The following is a 22,384-nucleotide window of genomic DNA, read 5'->3' as shown; positions in this document are numbered from 1 at the left end:
ATATATTCTTACCACCTAAATTGTTTTTATAGACCACCACTTGCTGAAAGCATCACTAATGAATTCAGACAGAGAGTACCATTTTCAGTTTTTACTACTAATCCTTGCAGGTAAATATTACCATTTTGTGTTATACTTTTTTCCCTTTCATTTCAAAATTAAGTTGATTCTTAAACTGTGTCACTAAACTTTGACTACTATGAATAAAGAGAAAATTTTTCTTCATTTTAGGGTTTTTTTTTTTTTTTAAGATTTTATTTATTGGGGCGCCTGAGTGGCTCAGTTATTAAGCATCTGCTTTCAGTTCAGGTCCTGGGATTGAGCCCCACATCGGGCTCTCTGCTTAGCAGGGAGCCTGCTTCTCCCCTTTTCATTCTCTGCTTGTGTTCCCTCTCTTGCTGCATCTTTCTCTGTCAAATAAATAAAATCTTAAAAAAATTTTTTGAAAAAAAGATTTTATTTAATGTCAGAGAGAGAGGGGGCACAAGAAGGGGGAACAGCAGGCAGAGGGAGAAGCTGAGCAAGGAGCCCGATGTGGGACTTGATCCCAGGACGCAGGGATCATGACCTGAGCCTAAGGCAGAGGCTTAACTGACTGAGCGACCCCGGCATCCAGGTTTCTCAAAACTTTAAAAATATTTTAACATGATTTAATTAATTAATAATGAATTTAGAAGCTGAAAAACAGATGGAGATTTAAAAATTGATATACTCATCTCACATCCTTTAAGAAAAGTTACGGTGGAAAAGTGAAAAGATGATGCATTTACTCTATGTATCGCTCACTGTAATCATAGGTTGTTACCCTAGTCCTTGGTTCTCCTCTCTTTTCTGCCTACATTCACTCCTTTGGTGACCTATCTATTCCCACCTGTATATTGCCATGTCAACTCCCAATCTGTTCTGTACCCTTATCAGAGGTTGTGGCACCTTTATCCTTCCAGTCACTCAGGCCAAGAACTTTGGGTTTCTCTCACATGTAGTTTTTCAGGAAGTCCTTGAAAATTTTGAAGGAAGACTTCAAAGTATATGCAGGACCTGGCTGCTTCTCCCCACCTCCTCCTCTGTGACCCTCTACCATCTTCTCTAGCCTGGATTACTGTTACTAGTTGCTCTGGAGCTTTTCCCCCTGCCCTCCTTTTCTAGTCTATTCTTAACAAGGTGTCAGAGTGATCCTTTGACACACGGGCACATCACATCATCCTTACTGATCCTGAAAGATAGGACCCCCTCCTGCCATTCAGTGACAGCTCACATCCTCGCAGTAGTAGTCAGGCCCTGCCTGATCTAGCCTCCTGTTCCCGCTCCGATTTCCTCTCTTCCTCATTTATTCCAGGCACTACAGCCTCCTCTCTGTTCCTCAGACATGCCATCTCGGGGCCTCTGCTGTACCTGCTCCCCCGACCTGAACAGCATTCTTCCTCTGCGTATCTGCTTGATTGACTCTCTCACCTCCTTCAAGTCTGTGCTCAAATCAGACTCCGTTACCAGCCTACCAGTTTTGATCATCCCTTTTCATAGCTCAGCCCTGTGGCCCTTCTCTCCTCACAGATGGTCCCTAATAGCCTATTTTTCTTTTTCCCATACACTTAATTATTTCCCAATATCCTTATATAGTTATGTTTATTATTTATTTTCTCAGACTGCCCTGCCCCCGTTAGAATATAAACTGCCTGAGGACTGGGATCTTTTTGTTTTGTTCCTTCATCTCTAGAATGGTGCCAGACACATACGAAGAGCTCAATAGATTACTGTTGAATGAGTGGATTAATATATTTTAGCTGCCTTTCTGCTATAGTAAACAATGGGAAGGGAGAATGGCTTTGTATCATGAAATATTTTGCCTCTTAAACTATCTCATGTTTATCATATTTTCTCCTGAGGAAGTCAAATTCAACTATTGTTTTCATTTTAGAATTCAGTATTGTACACAAGAAATTATTGTCTTTCGTGAAGACTTAGTGAATAAAATGTGCAGAAACTGTGTCCGTTTCCCGAGCAGCAATTTGGATATTCCTAATCATGTAAGTTGAGTCTTCTTTATTAAACTATCTTAAGAGTTGCATTATATAAAATCTTGTTAAGTCACTTAATAATTTGCCCTTTTATGTTTATTTATGGTTCAAAGTAATCCGAACATACTTGGTCAGTAAGTTAATTTTTGTTACTAAGTCAGTGTTTCTCAACTTTCTTACTGAAGTCTGCCTAATGAGCAGAGGGAAACCTAGAATGAACAGGAAATTTCTTTGATGCTTCCTATTTTGCTTTTAAAACTCATAAATCTTACATTGTCCTTCAAAATATATGTATATTTGTTTTAAAAAGATGTTTCTATTCCTCACATTCATTAAATGATACGTCCACATTAGGAGGATGTGTGGTGTTTATCTTGTAGCTTCAAGGTTCCCTGACATAAACTTGTTAATCCCTGGTTTCATGTACCCCCCCGTACCACTTTGAGAAATGTGAAAGTAGATCATACAGAGCATTTTTAGTATTTATTTTATAATATTAATGATTATGTAGGCTGTTTATCTATTCTTGGCATTACTCAAGCTGTGGAATTATTTTTAGATGAACAATAATTATAATTAGTAGCTGAGTTTATTATACAGCTATAAATACAGTTGCTCCAATATGACTGGGGAGTAGTTTTTTTTTTAAAAAAAGATCTTATTTATTTATTTATTTATTTATTCGTCAGAGAGAGATAGAGAGAGAGAGCACAAGCAGGCAGAGTAGCAGGCAGAGGCAGAGAGAGAAGGAGTCTCCCCACCCAGCAAGGAGCCCAATGCGGGACTCGCTCCCAGGATCCCGGGATCATGATCCAAGCCAAAGGCATCGGCTTAACCAATGCCACCCAGGTGTCCTGGAGGGGAGTAGCTTTTATGACATATGGTATTAAATGAAAACTTACAGATTTTTCCTAAAATACAGGATAGTTAATTCCATTTCATTTTCCCCCCAAGATTTTATTTATTTGAGAGCGAGTGAGCAAGAGTGGTGGGGAGGGGCAGAGGGAGAAAGAGAATCATACTCTGCACTGAGCAGGGAGTCTGACCTGGCATTCCATCCCAGGACCCTGAGATCATGACCTGAGCCGAGGATAGACACTTAATGGACTGAGTCACCTAGGCACCCCTTGTTTCATTTCATATTAGTATTTCCTAAAGTTTTGTGATTCAAAGTCTCCCTAATTGTTTCTCAAATTTTCTAAGTCCTTTTGGTAAATGATATTTAATTTAAAATGATTTGTTGGCAATTTTAATTTTTACAAATGAACTGACATTTGTTTTATACCATTCTTTTTTAGTTTGTAAAGACTATCTTATCCCAAGGTCACCTGACTCCTCTACCTCTTTATGTCTGCCCAGTGTACTGGGCGTATGACTATGCTTTGAGAGTGTACCCTGTGCCTGATCTTCTTGTCATCGCGGACAAATATGATCCTTTTACTCTCACCAATACAGAATGCCTCTGCATAAACCCTGTAAGAACATAGTTAATGTTATATAGTCATAGTTTGTCAAGATTAGAGTGTTATTTCTTTAAACTTTATTTTTTAAGTTATTTAGTAAGATTATTGTTGTTTAAAAATGTACTATTAGTGAAACATTGAATTAATTTGGTATATACAGAAAGCTCTTCAGCATTCAGGAAAGCATATGACGGTAAAGTAATGTGACTTAAAAAAAAAAGTACACCAAAGCATATAAATCCAAATGCATATTTTCCCCTTCATAGTTAACTGCCTTGGGATCCCTTTCTGGGAATTGCTTTCAGAGCCTCTGTCTCATTCTCTTTAAATACATTAATGTCCTTTGTGAATGATTTTGATTTTTGGAAATTTGTGCAAGTCCCAGAAATGCGTAAGCCTGATGAATATGGAAATTCTTACTGAGATATAATTTCTACAGAAGTATGATTACCTTTTCAAGTTTTGGGAATAAGTACTGCATAAACATTGTTGATGTGAAACAAAATATCTTCACTAGTGATTTTTAATCTGTATGTTTCCTTGATTCTTGTGACTGTAATACTTTTTTTTGTTTCATCTAGGTCATTTCTAGAAACATCATGACTTACTGTTGGTTACCACTTTCCTCAAACACTCATTTATTTTGTCCAACTCCCTCTAGGAGAGGGTTTCTCAACCATGGAACTATTGACATTTTGAACCAAATCATTTTTTTACTGTGGGCCACTGTCGCTTGCATCGTAGGGCACTGTGCAGCATCTAGCCTCTCATCCCTTCATGCCAAGGGCAGCCCCCAGTTGCAACAGACAAAAACCTCTTAGGATATTTGCCAAATGTCCCCTAGGGATGACATTATCTGTGGTTGAGAACTGCTCTAAGGATGAGCACAATGTATTTGGTTTCATGGTTTAAAACTTGTGAAAGTTTTTTTAGAATCTTTATTCACTTTCCAATATTCTTTCACAATGAGGCTATTTCTTTATTTAAATTTAACTCTTTGGCTGTTCTCATAGTTAATGCTTTATTTGATAACACCTTATTTCTGAATTTTTCCACTTCGTCTTCCTGTCAGCCAGTAAACAACCATCTCTTACACCAACATTATATCCTTTTTTACTTCATACCTTTTGAGCAAACCCCAAACTTTTCACATTGCTTCATCCCTTCTTCTTCTTCTTCTTTTTTAAAGATTTATTTATTTTAGAGGGAGGGTAAGAGAGCACGAGTAGGGGGAGGGACAGAGGGAGAGAATCTTCAAGCAGCTCCCCGCTGAGCGCGGAGCCCAGTGTGGGGCCCAATCCCCAGCCCAATCCCACCACCCAGGAGATCACTTCCTGAGCCAATATTGAGTCAGATGCCCAACTAACAACCTCCCAGGCACCCTGCTTCATCCCTTCTTGATACTTACTCACCCTAAGGAATGCCTGCGATGGGCCAGACATTGAGCTAGTGCCAGGGACACAGAGCCTGAAATGAACAGACCATCTCTGCCCTAGAGTTTAGTAGACACAGTTGTATTACTGCTCAGTTGCTTTGGGGGCACATCAGGGCACCATCAGTGCCGATTTTCACTGCAGAGAGGGGCAGGAAAGCTTTCCTGAATGTGATGTTCAAGTGTCTTATGTGCAGATATAGCATCACACGGTACTGTCTCTTACACTGAGTATTTCTTACTCCTAAGCATTTCCAGTTACATCTGTTAGTATAAGACTCTCTAGCCAACTAGAAAGACTTGCTTTGAGTGGAAACATTTTATATTAGTATCTTCTCTCTATAAAGATCAGGAAAAAAAAAACCACCTCTCATTACTTTTTAGTTACATCTGACAACTTTATTTTTAAGTCATGACAAAGGAATTTGATCTTAAATATAGGAATTCTTTTATAAAAGTTCAGTATTCACAGGCATTTTTTTTTTTCTCCAAAGGGCTCTTTTCCAAGAAGTGGATTTTCATTCAAAGTATTTTATCCATCCAACAAGATAGTAGAAGACAGGTAAGTGTACCCCCAGAAACAGCAAGGAGGAGTTGTCTTTTGGCTTTGTATTGCTGAAAATCAGATGTCCTGTAGGTGTGTTGAGGTTTTAAAAAATGTCTGTAATGGTCCTTTGAAAATGTTTCAGGCTGAACTTCTGGTCATACTGTGGGACATAGAATTGTATGTACTTGATAACGGAGATTAAGAAGTGTTTTCTGAGGGCTGTCTCGGGCCAGCCACAGAGGTGGGCTAGTTCTCTCACAGGTTGACTCCTGATGATGTTTGTGTTCTGAGAGGTCAGCCTCACCGTCCACGTGGTTGACTCTCAAAACCTAGGCAGTTGGCCTTAAACTGGCATTAATGAAGTGTGTGGGGAGGGCATGGGATGTTAGTGATGGTGAGAGGTTGGGGTTGGGGTGTTGTCTTGGGGATAAAGAATAATCCATGTTGGGGGCTGGGTAGTGGTTTTCCAAGGGTGATCTCTAGACCACCCTCATCAGAATCCTCTGTGAACCTTGTTAAAAATGTTAAGTTTCTCACTTCACCCTGACAGAGGAGATAAAATGATCATGAATGTGGTTTTCCCAAGGTGAGGCTTATCTGTTGCACTCCCTAAGTGCTGACCCCTGCAATTTCCGCAAATGTGGGAAATCTAGCTGTGTAATTTACGGTAGTGGGGGGCTGTGTTTGTGCTCTCTCCTGGGCAGCATTGGGGGGGGAATCCCACTCCAACCTTATCAAATGATTTTCTAGTTGTAGGGCCCAGGAATAAGCATTATTGACACCATTTCTCTTGGATTCAGGCAGCCTAACACGTGATTTCTCAGTTAATCATATTTTGAAAAAGCAGCTTCCCCTTCAGATAAGAACAAGTGACCAAGTAACTGCCTCCCAGGTTCTTATCAAAGAATGCAATCTTGAACACACAGCTTAGTGGTCTTTATTTTTTGGTAATTAACATTTAAATGAAATGAATACAAGTACATGATAAAAATTTCAAACAATGCTCAAGGTATAGAATTGAAAAGGAAAAAATACATCTGCTTCCTAACCCTGAAACTATGATTAAGTTTCCTGTATTTTTAAAAGATGTATTTTTTTGAGAGAGAGGGGGTATGCATGCACATGAATGTGGTGGGGAGGGGCAGAGGGAGGGAGAGAGAGAATCCTCAAGCAGACTCCTGGCTGAGCACAGAGCTTGACTTGGTGCTCGATCCCAGGACCCTGAGATCATGACCTGAGTCGAAATCAAGAGCCAGAAACTTAACCAAATGGATCACCCAGGTTGCCCCTTTTTTATATTTCTTGAAAAAACAATTATGCATTGTTCTTACCACTCAGTACTCATGGAAGATTTAAGTCCATTCACTTTATGAGATATTCTAAGTTTTCCTCTTAAATTTACTCATTTGACATATATATGATTCTTACTGTATTCCACACACTGTTTGGTTTTTGGAATGAATATAACCAGACAGATACTCTCATTAAGGTTACAGATCTTCTAGTCTCTTCTGTAAGCCCCAAACTACGTATGTTTGACTTTACCTAGACCAAGTTGAATCCTAAAACACCATAACTGATTTGGAATGCCCTTAGGTAAGAGTAAGCACTTGCCTCCAGTGTCTCAGCTGCCTGTCCTCACCTGGATGCCCTTGAGGGCATTTGATTTTGTGACCCAGGATTACTAAAGGCTGTCTGCCTGGAGCATATTTTGTCCACCTTTAGATGACTTTTACTGAACTGCAATTTGATGTGAAACTTACTCTGCAAGGAAAACCAATATGGGAACTTTAAGCAGGTCTCAGGCCAAGGGGATTCTGTGTCTGTCCCAAGCAACTGTTTATCTAGGGGAGACTAGGAATCTTCTAATGAACTCCCTTTGCTTTAGCTGCTAGGAAGCACAACCAAATGTGTAGCCCAATTCTCTTGCTGCAGAGGAATTACTACCATAAATGTTGGGCATGGCCCTACTTGTAATCGCTGTCAAATAAATAAACAAATCTTTTTTTAAAAATGTGGGTACTTCTTAGAACTTTTCAAATGTATTTAAATTTCAAAACCTTAAAGGAAGGGATTAGTCTTAAAAATTATAGGTAAATATATTACCAACTGAAAAAAGGTGTAAAATAGTGTGAACTGTATTCTAACACTTGTATATCTTTTTAAAGCATGTACCCCCCCATAGATGCTTATATATGATTAGACTGTCTTTGTAAGGACAAATAATTGGTTCCCAGAACAGAAATAGAGTGTGAGACTGATTTATTTTTCACTCTGTCCCCTTTTGAATTTGGAACAATATGCATGTAATGACCTATTTTTAAAATTAAGTACTTAGAAATGTACAATAACTTAGGTTTCCAACATGTTTAATTTTATGAATTTCTATTTTCAGCAAACTTCAAGGTTTTTGAGATTCTTAAAGAGCATCTGAAGAAAGAAAATTCCATCAGTTCTGCTTAATTTTATATTTATGTGATTTTGATAAGTTCCAATAAAATTATGATAAATGCTAGAATGTTCTTAAATTTGTATTTTATGAAATTTTGGTATTAAGTTACAATAAACATGGTACACTTGACAAAGTTTTACAGCAAAAATATTTTCTGTATAGTCTTAATATGAAAATATGCATGAAGATATAATCTGATTTATGCTTAAAAACTGGTTTCATTATTCTAGGCTCATCATATGCTAATATTCATTTTAAAGAAAATACAAATATTTAAAATTTTCTGATTCCTTATTTTGTCTAACTTGAGTCCTAATGTTAGATTTAGCAATCTTCCAACTAAATTTCAAGTCACAGAATTTATTCTAATGCTAGTGAAAACTTATATTACTAAGATAATCATTTCATAATTATATTTTGGCACTGGAGATTTTTTTTTTAAGATTTTATTTAGGGGGGCCTGGGTGGCTCAGTGGGTTAAGCCTCTGCCTTCGGCTCAGGTCATGGTCCCAGGGTCTGGGATCGAGCCCCGCATCGGGCTCTCTGCTCAGCGGGAAGCCTGCTTGCCCCTCTCTTTCTGCCTGCCTCTCTGCCTACTTGTGATCTCTGTCTGTCAAATGAATAAATAAAATCTTAAAAAAAAAAAAGATTTTATTTATTTGACCGGGTGCGACAGCAACAGAGGGAACACAAGCGGAGAGGTGGGAGAGGGAGAAGCTCCCACTAAGCAGGGAGCCTGATGTGGGGCTCAATCCAGGACCCTGGGATCATGACCCAAGCCGAAGACAGATGCTTAACCAACTGAGCCACCCAGGTGCCCGTGCACTGGAGATTTAAAAACACATGGTCACTGTAGGCTTTACATTTAGAAGACACGTTACTTTGAAGCAGCAGGTTTTGTTATTTGGATGTGATCACTTAATACCATCCCCTTACTTTTAGTTTACAGCATTGCAATAATAGCCTAGAAATGAATGTGAGTGACAGACAGGAAGTCGGGGTACAAAGAATATTTCAAATGTAGGAGTAATCTTTTCTTTTTAAAAGATTTTATTTGTTTATTTGACAGAAATCACAAGTAGGTAGAGAGGCAGGCAGAAAGAGAGGGGGAAGCAAGCTCCTTACTGAGCAGAGAGCCCAATGTGGGGCTCGATCCCAGGCCTCTGGGATCATGACCTCATGACCTGAGCTGAAGGCAGAAGCTTTAACCACTGAGCCACCCAGGCACCTCAAGAAGGAGTAATCTTAATATTACAAAAAGCCTGGAATGGAAGACATTTCTTTGAAAGAAGGTTAGACTTTGGGGGAAGAGAGACTGATAAAAAATAAAAACGACACATTGAAGGGAAAATTTCTCAATGAGACTTAATCTGAATGTAGTGAGAAGCGAATTAAGTTAAGGGTGAAGTGGCAATTTGAGAAGTGGTTTGAAGATGGAAAATTTTGGGAGAATGTTAGTAGAGGCCTGAAGAGCAAGATTTAGCTTTAATTTCAAGAAGACCTTAGAGCAAGTTAGAGATGAAATTAAGGCATAAGTTCAAAAGCTGTATTGCTTGGAAAATTTATAATTTGGGCCTTGAAAGTGGTAGTGAAATAAACACTGCAAGGCTGTTGGTTCAGTTATGAGAACCAAAGCTAAATCTGAAAGATGGCAGGTAGGAAGTTATAAATGGAAACTCCTATCAAGTGTTCCCGCATTCATTTCATTGTTTCTATAAGATATGCTTTTTGAGATCTTTTTACATTTAGTGCCTAGAAAGACAGGGTGACTTAGCAAGGTGAAGTGAAACGAAGCAAGGCAGGTAACTATGAGCAGGTAAGTTGCCAGAACCAGACAGTAAGTGTTAGAATAAGACCGGAACCAAAACCAGGTGGGAATCCGCATCGTCCGGAAATACAAAGCAGAAATGCAAAGCAGAAGTCTGAAAGATGGGGCAGCGGAGGAGCAGCACTGAAAGGGCATCCTGGGCTTCTCTTTGGGGGGTGAGAAGCAGAGAGGTGGTGTGCTCCCTGACTTTGGTGCTTCATCAGCTGGTTGACCTCGCTGCCAGAAATCTGGGTCTGAGGCACTGCGCCTTAGAACAGGGGCCAGGTAGATCACACCAGAAGACAGGCGTGGGAAAGACTTCTCTGCCGTGAGAAAAATAACACTTGGTCTCATGGGGGAAACCACAGGAAGTGCGACTGGAACACGCAGGTGCACCTAATGGCTGCACCTGGTGCTGTCTGTTCCAGCCAGTCGTAGCTATGTGGGAAGCCGAGCCTAGCTGGCCATTCTAGAGAACTTTGAATTTTCAGGTTAAGCATCCTGACTTTCCAATCACCGGTGGTTTAAATCAGTCTGCATTAAGGAAGACATGATTACACGCTGGGTTGTGCCCATGAATTGCTTTCTCTGCCTTATAAGCACAGGAACTCAATCTGGTGTTCTATCAAATATACCTATTAAGTAAGATGACTTGGGTCCCAATCAATTACCAAAATCTCTTGTGAAATTTACTATGTCCTCTTAAAGTGGTGGGACTGCTCAGAGCAGGCAGGATAAAATTAAAACAGTGTTTCTGTCTTGACCCTGTGCATATTCCTGTGTTTTCTATGCAGGGGAGCCCCCCCCCCCCACACCAGATTCAACAGGCAGCACAGGCTATACAGGAGAGATGGGTGTTCTGCCGGGGAGGCCAAGGTGTAATGATCCAGGGTGTGAGTGTGGAGAGCACTGGGAATCAAGGCATGATGGCCTTGGAGACACAAGTAAGGAATTTGGATGTGGGGCTACTGAAGAGCATTCAGCAGATCTGGCTTTCAAGATCACTGAGGTTACTGTGTGAAGAGACTGTAATGAGGGAAGAGCTGAAGAGACCGGTCAGGAAAGTACTGCATTAGTCTGCAATGGAGATGATGCAGGGGCTCAGACCAGAAATGGAAAGAAGGGGATGTATTCGGGGTGCGTAAGAAGAGACCGCAGGCCTGGGTAACTGAAGACCGATGCAGGATGGGGTAAGGGGAATCAAGGATTACACTTAGGTTTCAGGTTGAAGCACCTGGGTAGACTGTACTATTTACTGAGACTGGGGGCATAACAGGTTTGAGAGGGAAAAGAAATCAAGATTTCTGTTTGGAGGGGTGCCTGGCTAGCATTCAGTCAGTGGAATGTGTGAATCTTGATCTTGGGGTTGTGAGTTTGAGCCCCACACTGGGGCTTATTTAAAATCTTAAATTTTTTTTTTTTTTTTTTTAATTTAGAGATGCCTATCACGCATCCAGGTGGAGGTATCTGGTAGGTAGTGGCATGAACTTAGAGCTCAGAGGTTAAGTGTGACGTGTGAATGGAGATAAAATTTTGGAGTCACTAGTCTCATCCCACATGAAGTCCATGAAGGCAAGGATTTTTTTGACAAGTACTTTCAAGAACTTTTAAATTGAAGTGTAAGATACATACATACATATCCCCTATCATCAGGGTACAGCTCAATGAATTTTCACAAACTGCACATCCTGTTAGTAATACCAAGATTAAGAATCAGAATACTACCCCTCACCCCAGAATCTCACTCCTGCTCTCCTCCAATCACAACATTCCACTCCCCCTCAAAAGGATAATCACTAGCCTGATTTCTAGCAGTGAGATTCATTTTGCCAAGCTTTGCCTATTGTAGAATGGAATCATACAGTATGTATTATTTTGCATCTTGTTTCCTTCATACAACCTTGTCACATTTATCCACATTGTTCATTCACGTCCATTGTGTGGATATACACATTTTATTTGTCCATTCTACTATTGATGGAAACTTGGGTAATTTCCACTATTTATTTATTTATTTATTTATTTTTTTTTTAAAGATTTTATTTATTTATTTGACAGAGAGAAATCACAAGCAGGCAGAGAGGCAGGCAGAGAGAGAGAGGAGGAAGCAGGCTCCCCGCTGAGCAGAGAGCCCGATGTGGGACTCGATCCCAGGACCCTGAGATCATGACCTGAGCCGAAGGCAGCCGCTTATCCCACTGAGCCACCCAGGCGCCCCTAATTTCCACTATTTAAACAGTGCTACTATAGATAAGCAAATTCTAGTATGTGTCTTTTGATAGGGATATGTGTTTCTATTGGATATATATCTAGGAGTAGAATTTCTTAGTTATGAGATATACATTACAGTCAACAGAAATTTTCCAAAGTAATTGACCCAATAGCTACTTCCAGTATCAGAGAGTGCCAGTTGCTTCACATCCTTGGGACACAATGATTTTGTTTTGTTCCATCCAATGCCTAGAACAGTGCCTTACCTACCCAAGTAGTGGGTGCAGCAGTGTACAATAAATATGTTGAAAGAATGAATTTAAACTTAGATGGCATTTAAAGCTGTGAGCTTGATTAGGATCATCTAGGACAATTCAGTAAGTAGGCTGATGAACAGACTTTGGGTGACTCCTAAATTAGAGGACAGGCAGGAAAGAACAAGCAAAGGAGGAGGAAAATGGGAGAGCATGGAGTTCTTCAAAGCAAGAGTAAAGTATGTTTCAAGGCGGGGGACTCAACTGTTTTGAATATGGCCAAGAGATCATAAGATGAGGGGAGAAGTTGGGAAAGGAGTTAAGATTTTTGGTCATTTCAAACCTGATGGACATAAGCATTAAATCATTGAAATAGAGACCTCAAAAGGGCAACTAGATATACAAGTTTGGAATTTAGAACCTGATATAGAAGTCTGGTATTTGTGAGTGTAAAAATATTTGTGAAGGAGAGAATGTGATTGGAGAAGAGATAGGGTCCCTGTCTTGAGGCATTTCCACTTTGAGGTGGAACAGAGATAAACACCTGCAAAACAGACTATATAGTGTCAAGTGTCTGAGGTAGGAGAGAAATCTGGAAAGTGTCCTGTCACTGAGGTAATCCCAAATCAACTGTGTTAAATGTTGGTGAAAGTTTCAACAAAATGAGAAAAGAAAAACAATCACTGGATTGAACAACTACCAGTTAATAACTCCCTTAGTCAATAAATACTATTCTATAACATCACTTTTGAATGCACAAAATCCCCCTGTACAGCCATAGTAAAATCTGCTCACCCAGTCCCACTGCAGGATTCTTGGATTCTTCCCAAATCTTTAGAATCATGGGAAATGTTGCCTTGAGCATACTCTTAGACTGAGAATTGCTGGATGAAAAGCGTATGTACCTTCTAAAGGCTTTTGATATAGCTACCAAACTACTGTCTAGAAAGGCTTTACTACCACCGCAAATAACAGTAATTGTAAAAACAGTCTTTGTCATTTTGATAGGTAATCTGTGGGATCTTATATTTGCATTTTTATTATTAAAGTCCTGGGGGGCCTGGCTGGCTCAGTCAAAGGAGCATGCGACTCTTGATCTCAGGGTGCTAAGTGTCAGGTTGAGAGTAGAGATTACTAAATAGAAAAATAAATAAGAAACTTAAAAAACAAGTCCTGTATGCTTACTGATCATTATTTATGAATAGCCTGCCCATAGCTCTTGCCCCAAATGTGAGGTGGTATAGGGCAAACCTTATGGTGAAATGTCTAGAAAACTGAAATGTTGGTTTGGTAAAGTAAAACATGTGGATAAGCTTAAAATTGAATTACAGCTCGTGAATAAGATAATGTACATAAATGCTGGAAATTACATTATGATAGTTATTCTGCAGACGTAATTGCACCACGGCACAGGAATCTAAAAAGGTAGTATGTGGTGTAATTGGTTGATTTGAAATAAGAAAGTTATTTGTGGCATTTCCACCAGCCCACTCCAATTCCAGCCCCTCCTCCAGGCTGTCGGCTGTGTCACTATGGCAACGACCACGCGCTGCTCCAGGCTCAGTTCTCCGGCGGTTACCGAACTGGGCCGCCCCACTCTGGGCAGACCCGCGACTCTACGCGCGTCCCACCCATCTTGTCTCGGGTCGCTCTCCCCCGGCCGGAGGGCTGGAGCCCCGGCGGCAGCATGGCCAAGGCGACAGCCTCTTCGCCGCTGGAGGACTTGGACCTGAGCGGAGAGGAGGTCCAGCGGCTCACCTCAGCCTTTCAGGACCCGGAGTTCCGGCGAATGTTCACCCAGTACGCCGAGGAGCTCACGGACCCGGAGAACCGACGGCGCTACGAAGAGGAGATCACCGCGCTGGAGCGTGAGCGCGGAGTGGACGTGCGGTTCGTGCACCCGCAGCCGGGTCACGTACTGCGCACCAGCCTCGACGGGGCGCGTCGCTGCTTCGTGAACGTGTGCAGCAACGCGCTGGTGGGCGCGCCCAGCAGCCAACCCGGCCCCAGGGGCGCGGCGGCCGGCAGCCAGTGGTCCCTGCCCTACAGCCTGGCTCCCGGCCGCGAGTACGCGGGGGGCCGAGGCACCCGCTACACGGTCTACGACGTGGTCTTCCACCCAGAAGCGCTCGCGCTGGCCAGGCGCCACGAGCGCTTCCGCCAGATGCTGGACGCCACGGCACTGGAGGCCATCGAGAAGCAGTTCGGCGTGAAGCTGGACCACAGGAATGCCAAGACCCTGAAGATCAAGTACAAGGGGACCCCGGAGGCCGCCGTGCTGCGCACACCCCTCCCCGGGGGCGTACCGGCCCGGCCTGAGGGGGAGCCGGAGAGCCCTCTCCCTGATTTCCCCTACCCCTACCGGTGCCCGGCGGTGGCCGGGAACTCAGTGGTCCCGCGACCCCTGGCGCCCTCCCCTCCGGAGGCGGTCCTTGAGCCCGCCCCCACCGAGCCTCGTTACAGCGTGGTGCAGCGCCACCACGTGGACCTCCAGGATTACCGCTGCTCCCGGGACTCGGCCCCCAGCCCGGTGCCCCGGGAGCTTGTGGTCACCATCGAGCTGCCGCTGTTGCGCTCGGCTGAGCAGGCGGCGCTGGAGGTGACGGGAAAGCGGCTGTGCCTCGACTCAAGAAAACCCGACTACCGGCTGCGGCTCTCGCTCCCGTACCCGGTGGACGACAGCCGCGGCAAGGCGCAGTTCAACAAGGCCCGGCGACAGCTGGTGGTCACGCTGCCCGTGGCGCTGCCCCCTGCGCGCCAGGAACCTGCCGTGGCGCCGGAAGAGTCCGTCTACACGTCCGGAACTGACGGCGCGGCCTGCGCTTCCGCTCGCGAGGGGGAGGTGGGCCCGGCAGGGGGTTGTGCCGGGAACGGTGGGCCGGATCCCGGAGCTGCGGACGCCTTGATCACCACGCCCGCCGCCGCTGCGGAGCAGCTCGTCTTCGAGCCCGACGAGCGGGACTTGGACGAGCAAGCGGTGTGCACAACGGGCATCGAAGGGGAGCCGCCCTCGGTAGCGGAGAACTCACCTGAGGACGGTGGAGGAGTCTCCCCTGGTACTTCATCTGGGGGTCTTGACAGAGGGTCTGCTGCAGGAAGAGAGAGTGCGCGTGGAGATCTCGGAGCTGAGACTCGAGTGCTCGGGGAAGGCGCGGGCCGGGAGCCCTCCGATCGAGCCATGGGTGGTCCCGGGACCGGCGGCAAGGAACCTTTGTGTCCTCCTTTGCAGTGTAATCAGGATGAAGAATCCCTGACTCTGTTGATTCAAGTGCCTCAGATCCAACCGCAAAGTCTTCAAGGGGATGTGAGTCCCTTCGGGTACAAACTGGGCTTCTCCACCCAAGGCTTAGTTTACTATTCCTTCTTTTTGCAATTTGCTCCGGAGAATAAATTGAGCACCAAAGAACCAGTGGCTAGTATTTCTTCGAACAATGCAGTGATAGAACTGGCCAAATCTCCAGAATGCCATGGACATTGGAGAGAATGGTATTATGGTTTAAACAAGGATTCTTTGCAGGTAACAGTTCTTTCTAGACTCGTATATATTTTTAAAGATGGTATTTATTTGTTAGAGCACGAGCAGGGGGAGAGGCAGAGGCAGAGTAAGCTCCGCAACCCCCCAGCAGGGAGCTCTATGTGGGGCTCATCCCCTCAGGACCCATGAACCGACCTGAACCGAAGGCAGACGCTTAACCAACTAAGCCACCCAGGCGCCCAAAGACTCTTATATTTGAATAATTCTATCCCACTTTTAAAATTTGCTCTTACCCTTGAATAACACAGGTTGGAACTACCTGGATCAACTTATAAATGATCTTTTTTTTTTTTTTTTTTTTTAAGGATTTTATTTATTGACAGAGATCACAAGTAGGCAGAGAGGCAGGCAGAGAAAGGAGGAAGCAGGCTCCCCGCTGAGCAGAGAGCCCGATGTGGGGCTCGGATCCGATCCCTGGACCCTGAGATCATGACCTGAGCTGAAGGCAGAGGTTTAACCCACTGAGCCACCCAGTGGCTCAGATCATAAGTGATCTTTTTGATATGTACAGTATATTATAAATGTATTTTCTTTTATGATTTTCTTAAAAATATTTTCTCTAGTTTATAAGAATACAGTATATAATACACCATACAAAATATGAGTTAATGGACTGTTTATGTTACAAGTAAGGCTTCCAGTCAACAATAGGCTGTTAATGGTTAAGCTTTGGAGGGGTCAAAAGTTGTAGGTGGATTTTTCAACTGGGGCTGCGGTGTTCCCATAACCCTCCCTGTTGTTGAAAGAGCAACTGTATTTGTTACCTCTTGTGGGCAAGTCCTCGAACTTGGGGCGGAGCAATACCTAGTTTACTTAGGACATAATTTCCATGAATAGTGTGTTCGATTGTAGTTGCTGCTATACTTTTTGGGTTATTGAAGTTCTTGAATTTCAGATTCAGTACTCCAGTATTATGGACAATTAAAAAAAATATTTTATTTTATTTACTGACTTGTGTGGGGGGAGGGGCAGAAGGTGAGGGAGAGAGAAGCAGACTCCCCTACTGAGTGGGAGCATACACTGGGTTCATCCCAGGACCAGAGACCATGACAGGAATGAAATCTAAGAGTGGGTTCCTCAACTGGCTGAGCCAATCAGGTGCCCCTACTGATAATTTTTTTTTTAAACTGTAAAATTTTAAGTTCTAAGGAACTTTTTAAACTCCTAAATTAACAATTGGTGGTTTTCATTGAGATATGTATTAGTGTTACATGTAATTTTTTTTAAAGCTTTTATTTAACAAATCAAGGGTTAAATTCCCAGAAATAAAACTAGTTGCAAGGATTATGTATTGAAAATTAAGTTTAGCCTTGGGCTTTAACTTGCCAGAACTTTTCATTTCTTCCTGTGATTTTTCCTGGATATTTGCTGATAAGTTACATTTTATGAGGGGTAACTTCTGTGAGAAGTGGTTAATTTGAAACTCTCCGAAAATAAATAGCCAGGGCAAGGTAAGATACTTTGTGAGAATATAATATGAAATTGACTGTCATCAGCAGGGGGAAATTTAGGAAAGGGCAGTTTCCTGTAATTGTTGTATTTATCTATTTATTTTTAAAGTTTATATACATAATCTCTGCCCCTCTACCCTGTGGTGGGGCTTGAACTCACTCAAGAGATAGAGTTGCATGCTCCTCCAACTGAGCCGCCAGGTGCCCCATAATTGTTTTAATAAATGTAAAAATAACAATTGGGAAGAAAGTTTTATGAATAGGCAGTTGAGAGAATACTAAAGACTATTATTTTAATCTGATTTTCTAGAAGGCTAACATTATTTTAGCAAAGAAACTAGAACAAAATGGGATTAGGGCAACTGTGTTTTATATCTTTGATGCTTGAAATGGATTTATAATTACTTCGTTAATCACATTTGCTAAGGCTGATGAAGCCATAATATTCAGTTATTTTTCTTTACATTTTGCTGGACTAGAGTAGAGTCTAAGCATTAAAGTAAAATTTCTTAATATCACAAGAGTAATGGATGGGTAGACATGTACTATATGATGATTATATTATATGCATCATATAAAAATAGAGTGATTTGTGACTGTCAAGGTCAGAATTGTTATTTTACACATAAGTACAAAATAGATTAATAAAAGCCTAAATATTCACTGGACATTTTCCTAGAGCTTTAGGACCACTAAATTCAGTTTATTTTAGAATAAAATCAGTCATTAGAATAAAGTGAGTTTATGCACTTTGTTTTAATCATAACCATTTCCATTATATATATTATATAACTTACATATTTATATAATAAAAGTATTTGGGTATTTTTGTGCAATTAATGTGTCTTTACCAGAGGCAGGAACCTTAGAAATGCTTTTAATTGGGGAACGTTTCTATAATACAGTTATTCTGGAACTTTAAAATAATAGCAAGGAAATTACTCCAAATACAAGATTTTTGTGTACCCAGTGTTCATGGTAGGTGTTCTTAAGTTTAAATACTGTTTAATGTAAGGGAACTTTAAAACTAGGCTCTTTCTTGATTTTGCTCTCCTATTTGGACCAAATAATGAACTGTTTATTTGGAAATTTGTTTTTATGAAAGTGCTTTTATTTTGGGCAACATCAAACTGATTTTATGCATTTTAAATATGGTTTTCCCTTCAACACTGTAACTATATACCTGTATTTACTTGACATGAATATGCACAAGTTGCTTTGTGTTTGGGATTCTGGTGAAAGTGATTTATGCATTCCCTAATTATAGTTTGGAAATCTTTCCATGTCAGGCTCTTGAAATCTACCTCATTCTTATAAATAGTTATATGCTACTGTCACAATGGATTATCTATATCACAATAATAGAATATACTTCTCTCAAATATTATATTTGACTCTTATCTGGCCAAGAACTAAAAGGCAAACTGGTCACACAAAATTTGAATAAATCCTATCATATATATTTCTTAGCTCTCTCATTGGTAAGTATTCTAAAATTAAATTACATTTTATAGCTTCGACTGCATTTATAGCTCTAGAGGTGATTTTTTTTAAAGGTGATATTATTCTTATAAATATTAAGAGAAAAAAAGGAAAGGAAAATACCATATGTAAGTAAGATTAACTCAGATTATTAACAGAGACTTAAAGAAGGAACTAAACTTTTTTCTTTTTGGATCTTTTCTGATATATGTATATACTCTTGCTACTCTTACTGCTCTGTACAATACTGTTTTCTTCTACCACGACAGCATAGGAGTAACATTAAACATTTTAAAAGCATAATCCTGAAGTGTGTAATAACTTGTATGAGCTGTTTTTAGATCAACACTGTCAAAAAAATGACCTATAAAGCAGAATATTTTTTCTCTTTTTATTTTAGGAAAGGCTGTTTGTCAATGAAGAAAATGTTGATGAGGTTCTTGAAGAAGTCCTGAGCCCTCCACTTAATCAGACAATGTCCTTAACCCCACCATTAATTGAAGTTCTTCAGGTTACTGATAGTAAGGTTCAAATTCATGCAAAGGTAAGGATTTGGTTGCCTTTGTAGTGATTTAGGACAAGGTTAAAGCCTGACAGATAACTTAATTTTTTATTTCTTGATGTCGTAACTTTAAATTAAATGTACATAATGGTTGGGAAAACTTAAGAGGAGTAGAGACTTTTTTGCCTGTATTTTCCTATGGACCAAACACTTTGTGATTCATTTTCACATATCTCATTTAACCCCGAAATAACTGTCCAGTGAGGAAGAGGGAAACTAACATGTGGGAAGTTTGAGTACGAGTCCGGGGACAAAGAAGTCTTTTTGACTCTCAAACCATGGGAAGGAGCTATGTTATTCAGTTTGTTCATTCTTTCTAGTTGAACCTTAAGTCTAGTTATTCTTAGTCTTCAATATTGGACACAAATAATTTAGTAACTAGCACAATTGATCTACATATGAATTGGGGAGGAGAGTAGCTCTAAAGAATCACAAAAATTCAGGAAAAAGAAATTCAAGAATGCCCTTATAAGAATGAATACTAAATGGTTTTGTAGGCCATGTCAAAGTTGTAGGCCAGGAATATTTTATTCTGAAGGAGGTAAGGGGTCACTGAAAGGAATTACTCAAGAATTAATGCCAGGTTTGCACTGTCTGCATTGCTAAAGAGAACTAGCAGCATTTAGAAGATGACTTTGAGGCAGAAAGCTCGGACGCCTATCTGCATATCTGTAAGCATTATTTCTTCACAACTTACAAAAAAAAAAAAAATTCCAGAGAGTACAATTTAATTTTGTTTTTTTTCAAAGATTCTTAATTTGTTGTTTCTCTTGACATAGTTGCAAGAATGTAGTAACTCTGAAAAGCTTCATGAAAAGGAAGAAAAAGGCAATGAAGGAAGTCATCTAACTGAAAAAGAAAATATAGAATATCCTACTACCTCAACAACTGATTCTAATTCATCTCTAGAAGTTAAAGTACTAGAGACAGACAGTTGTGGTTCAGTTGCATGCCTGCGAGGGGCTCCTGATGTTTCACACTTGCTATTTGAAAAGTCTCAGCAACCTGAGTCAAAAATGGAACCTGAATTTATAAAAGAAAAAAGTCCTGCTTACTCAAATGAGGAAAAAGAGGACTTAGAAGAGCCAGTGATAACAGAAGAGAAAGAATCAGATGGAGATGACCTATCTTCATTACTAAACAGAGCTTCAGTTCACAATTTATCTGGTCTTAACAACGTAAAAGAAACCAATATGCAGGACGGTAGTGTGCAGTTTATTAAAGATCATGTGACTCAATGCGCATTCAGTTTTCATAATTCTCTGCTATATGACTTGGACTGATTCTGTATAATTTTAGAGTTTATAAGAGTAAAAAGTGTTTGGTTTTAAAACATTATCTTTCTGTTAACTACTATCTTAAAGTACTCAAGAAAGTATAAAATTAAAATTTGCAGTTTTGAGTCTCATGGGGAAACTGGAGATTGTTTTTTTGTATGTAGAGTTTATACAGTTTCCTTAATTATGGAGACTTTTGTGATTGCTCTGATAGATATATTTTTTTCTAATGGCGAGTTAATCATTTAGTTTTAAAACAACCTGTATATATTTGCTTGTTTTTGGCTTCTTTTGTTTACCATTACTTTAATAAAGTTTCAAAGTAAATATTCACTAAGATGTGTCTGTTACAAAACGTAATTCTTAAGAATGCAATTAACTAGAAATTAATCAGTATGGGGGGGAGGGGTAGAATCTCAAAACTATGCATTTATGTTTCACTAAATATGATTATTTATGCTTGAAACATTCTTAGAACTTTACTAACCAATATTAACCATCCCATTATGATACAGATACACTGAATGAAATTTAGTATTTTTGCTTCAACTCTGTATTTTATGTGTGCCACACACACGCGCGTATATATAGTTATACAGGTTATATAGTAATGCCTTTAAAATTCAACTTCTTAAAAGATGTTTCTGGAAGTTACTATTACAGTATTAAAACATTTCTTGGTTTTATAAATACATTTATGAATTTTTTTAAAAGCTTTTAAGTAATCTCTCTACCCAAACATAGGGCTTGAATTTACAACCCTGAGATCAAGAATCATACACCCCACCAAATGAGCCAGCTAGGCACCCCGACATTTATGAATTTTAGAACAACTAAAAAATCTGGGAATTTGCTCCCATAGCAAATTGTCTTCAATATATTACATGAAAAGAAACCAAAGAGCCAGTGTTTTCTAGTTAGTTTTTCTTGTAATATCTAAAAGAGGGCAATAGCTAATTCATCTTAACAGTGGTTATTAATATTTATATTGGAGGCCAGGAGTTCTCACAAAAATTTTTAGTACAGCATGAATGAAAATGTAGAAAGGAAAATATTTGTTGATCTAATTGCTGACCCCAAAACCATGATCTAGTTTATCAATGATCTTTTTCTGATTAAAAATCAAACTTCAGGCCTACCTTAGTCCTGGACATTAATTTTTTTAGTCCTCTGAACTGCTGAAAGTCAAATCAGAGCACCAAAAGCTAGTACAAAGCATGACAATTCATCCTGATTGACATAACACCCTATAAAATCTGGAACCAAACTGGGCTGTGAGGGTAAAATAAAGGTAACTCATAAATTATGCAAGAGAACTATTTGTTCCATATTTAACAACCAAATGCATTTCTCAAACATAATATGACTCTTAATTTGATGAAGTAATTTCAAAATTGTCCATTTAATACACCATCTTCTTAGAATGAAATGTTGTCCTAATACACAGAAATTAGTCTCTGTGTAACTTCTGGTTGAATGCAATTATATACGATTAAGAGAAACTTCCACAAGAAATAAGGAATAAATTTTAAGCATGTTTCCTATTATTTACTGTGTCTATCCTTTTAAAAAGTATGATTTCAGTTAAAATAAAGCTGGCACTGGAACATGTTTCACTTTGGCATGACTGAACTTTCTATCATTTCTGGCTTTCGAAAACAATTTTGGCTGTATTTCACTTACACAGCAGCTTTTTATTGTTCATTATCTATGCTTGGGTAATTTGAAAGCCAGTGTCTTCTAAAGGGAATGCATTGTCAAGAGTGGGGTTTTATTTCAAACTCAGTTATATGATGTACAAACAGTACACACGAAGATGTAATGTAAACTTTAAAAACTTCTAGAATGCCTTCACTGAATTTTGGTGTAAAGAGTAAACAAAATTTATTCTGCAAA

At 40.2% G+C, this 22,384-nt stretch overlaps 2 protein-coding genes and 1 non-coding gene across 6 annotated transcripts in view; all 3 read left to right on the top strand.

Moving 5' to 3' along the window:
* POLE2 (DNA polymerase epsilon 2, accessory subunit) overlaps nucleotides 1-8,812 on the top strand; it is a 28,944-nt gene extending 20,132 nt beyond the window's left edge. For both annotated transcript variants that reach the window (XM_059371274.1, XM_059371273.1), the window contains exons 15-19: nucleotides 33-110; nucleotides 1,916-2,024; nucleotides 3,314-3,490; nucleotides 5,405-5,472; nucleotides 7,853-8,812. In XM_059371274.1, the coding sequence (XP_059227257.1) occupies nucleotides 33-110; nucleotides 1,916-2,024; nucleotides 3,314-3,490; nucleotides 5,405-5,472; nucleotides 7,853-7,871 (451 nt within the window). In that variant the 3' untranslated portion in view covers nucleotides 7,872-8,812. The remainder of the gene's footprint in view (nucleotides 1-32; nucleotides 111-1,915; nucleotides 2,025-3,313; nucleotides 3,491-5,404; nucleotides 5,473-7,852) is intronic.
* Nucleotides 5,991-6,156, top strand: LOC132000566 (U1 spliceosomal RNA). The gene has a single exon (XR_009399415.1). It is a non-coding gene; the product is annotated as a U1 spliceosomal RNA (small nuclear RNA).
* A 2,982-nt stretch (nucleotides 8,813-11,794) lies between the features above and the next one.
* On the top strand, nucleotides 11,795-20,821 carry DNAAF2 (dynein axonemal assembly factor 2). Of its 3 annotated transcripts, XM_059373144.1 has the most exons (4): nucleotides 11,795-15,698; nucleotides 19,050-19,193; nucleotides 19,820-19,882; nucleotides 19,991-20,081. In XM_059373144.1, exons 1-3 carry the CDS (start codon nucleotides 13,869-13,871, stop codon nucleotides 19,835-19,837), a joined length of 1,992 nt encoding a protein of 663 aa, XP_059229127.1. In that variant the 5' UTR covers nucleotides 11,795-13,868; the 3' UTR covers nucleotides 19,838-19,882; nucleotides 19,991-20,081. The 3 variants fall into 3 exon arrangements, with proteins under 3 accessions (XP_059229127.1, XP_059229125.1, XP_059229128.1); XM_059373142.1 differs by lacking the exon at nucleotides 19,820-19,882 and having other exon boundaries at nucleotides 11,797-15,698; nucleotides 19,991-20,821; XM_059373145.1 differs by lacking the exon at nucleotides 11,795-15,698 and having other exon boundaries at nucleotides 19,106-19,193; nucleotides 19,991-20,821.
* The last annotated feature ends 1,563 nt before the right edge of the window (nucleotides 20,822-22,384 follow it).

Source organism: Mustela nigripes, chromosome 13 (assembly GCF_022355385.1).
Source record: "Mustela nigripes isolate SB6536 chromosome 13, MUSNIG.SB6536, whole genome shotgun sequence".
Taxonomy (NCBI): domain Eukaryota; kingdom Metazoa; phylum Chordata; class Mammalia; order Carnivora; family Mustelidae; genus Mustela; species Mustela nigripes.
The sequence above is the reverse complement of the archived record's forward strand: the minus strand, read 5'-3'. Positions and strand labels throughout refer to the sequence as shown.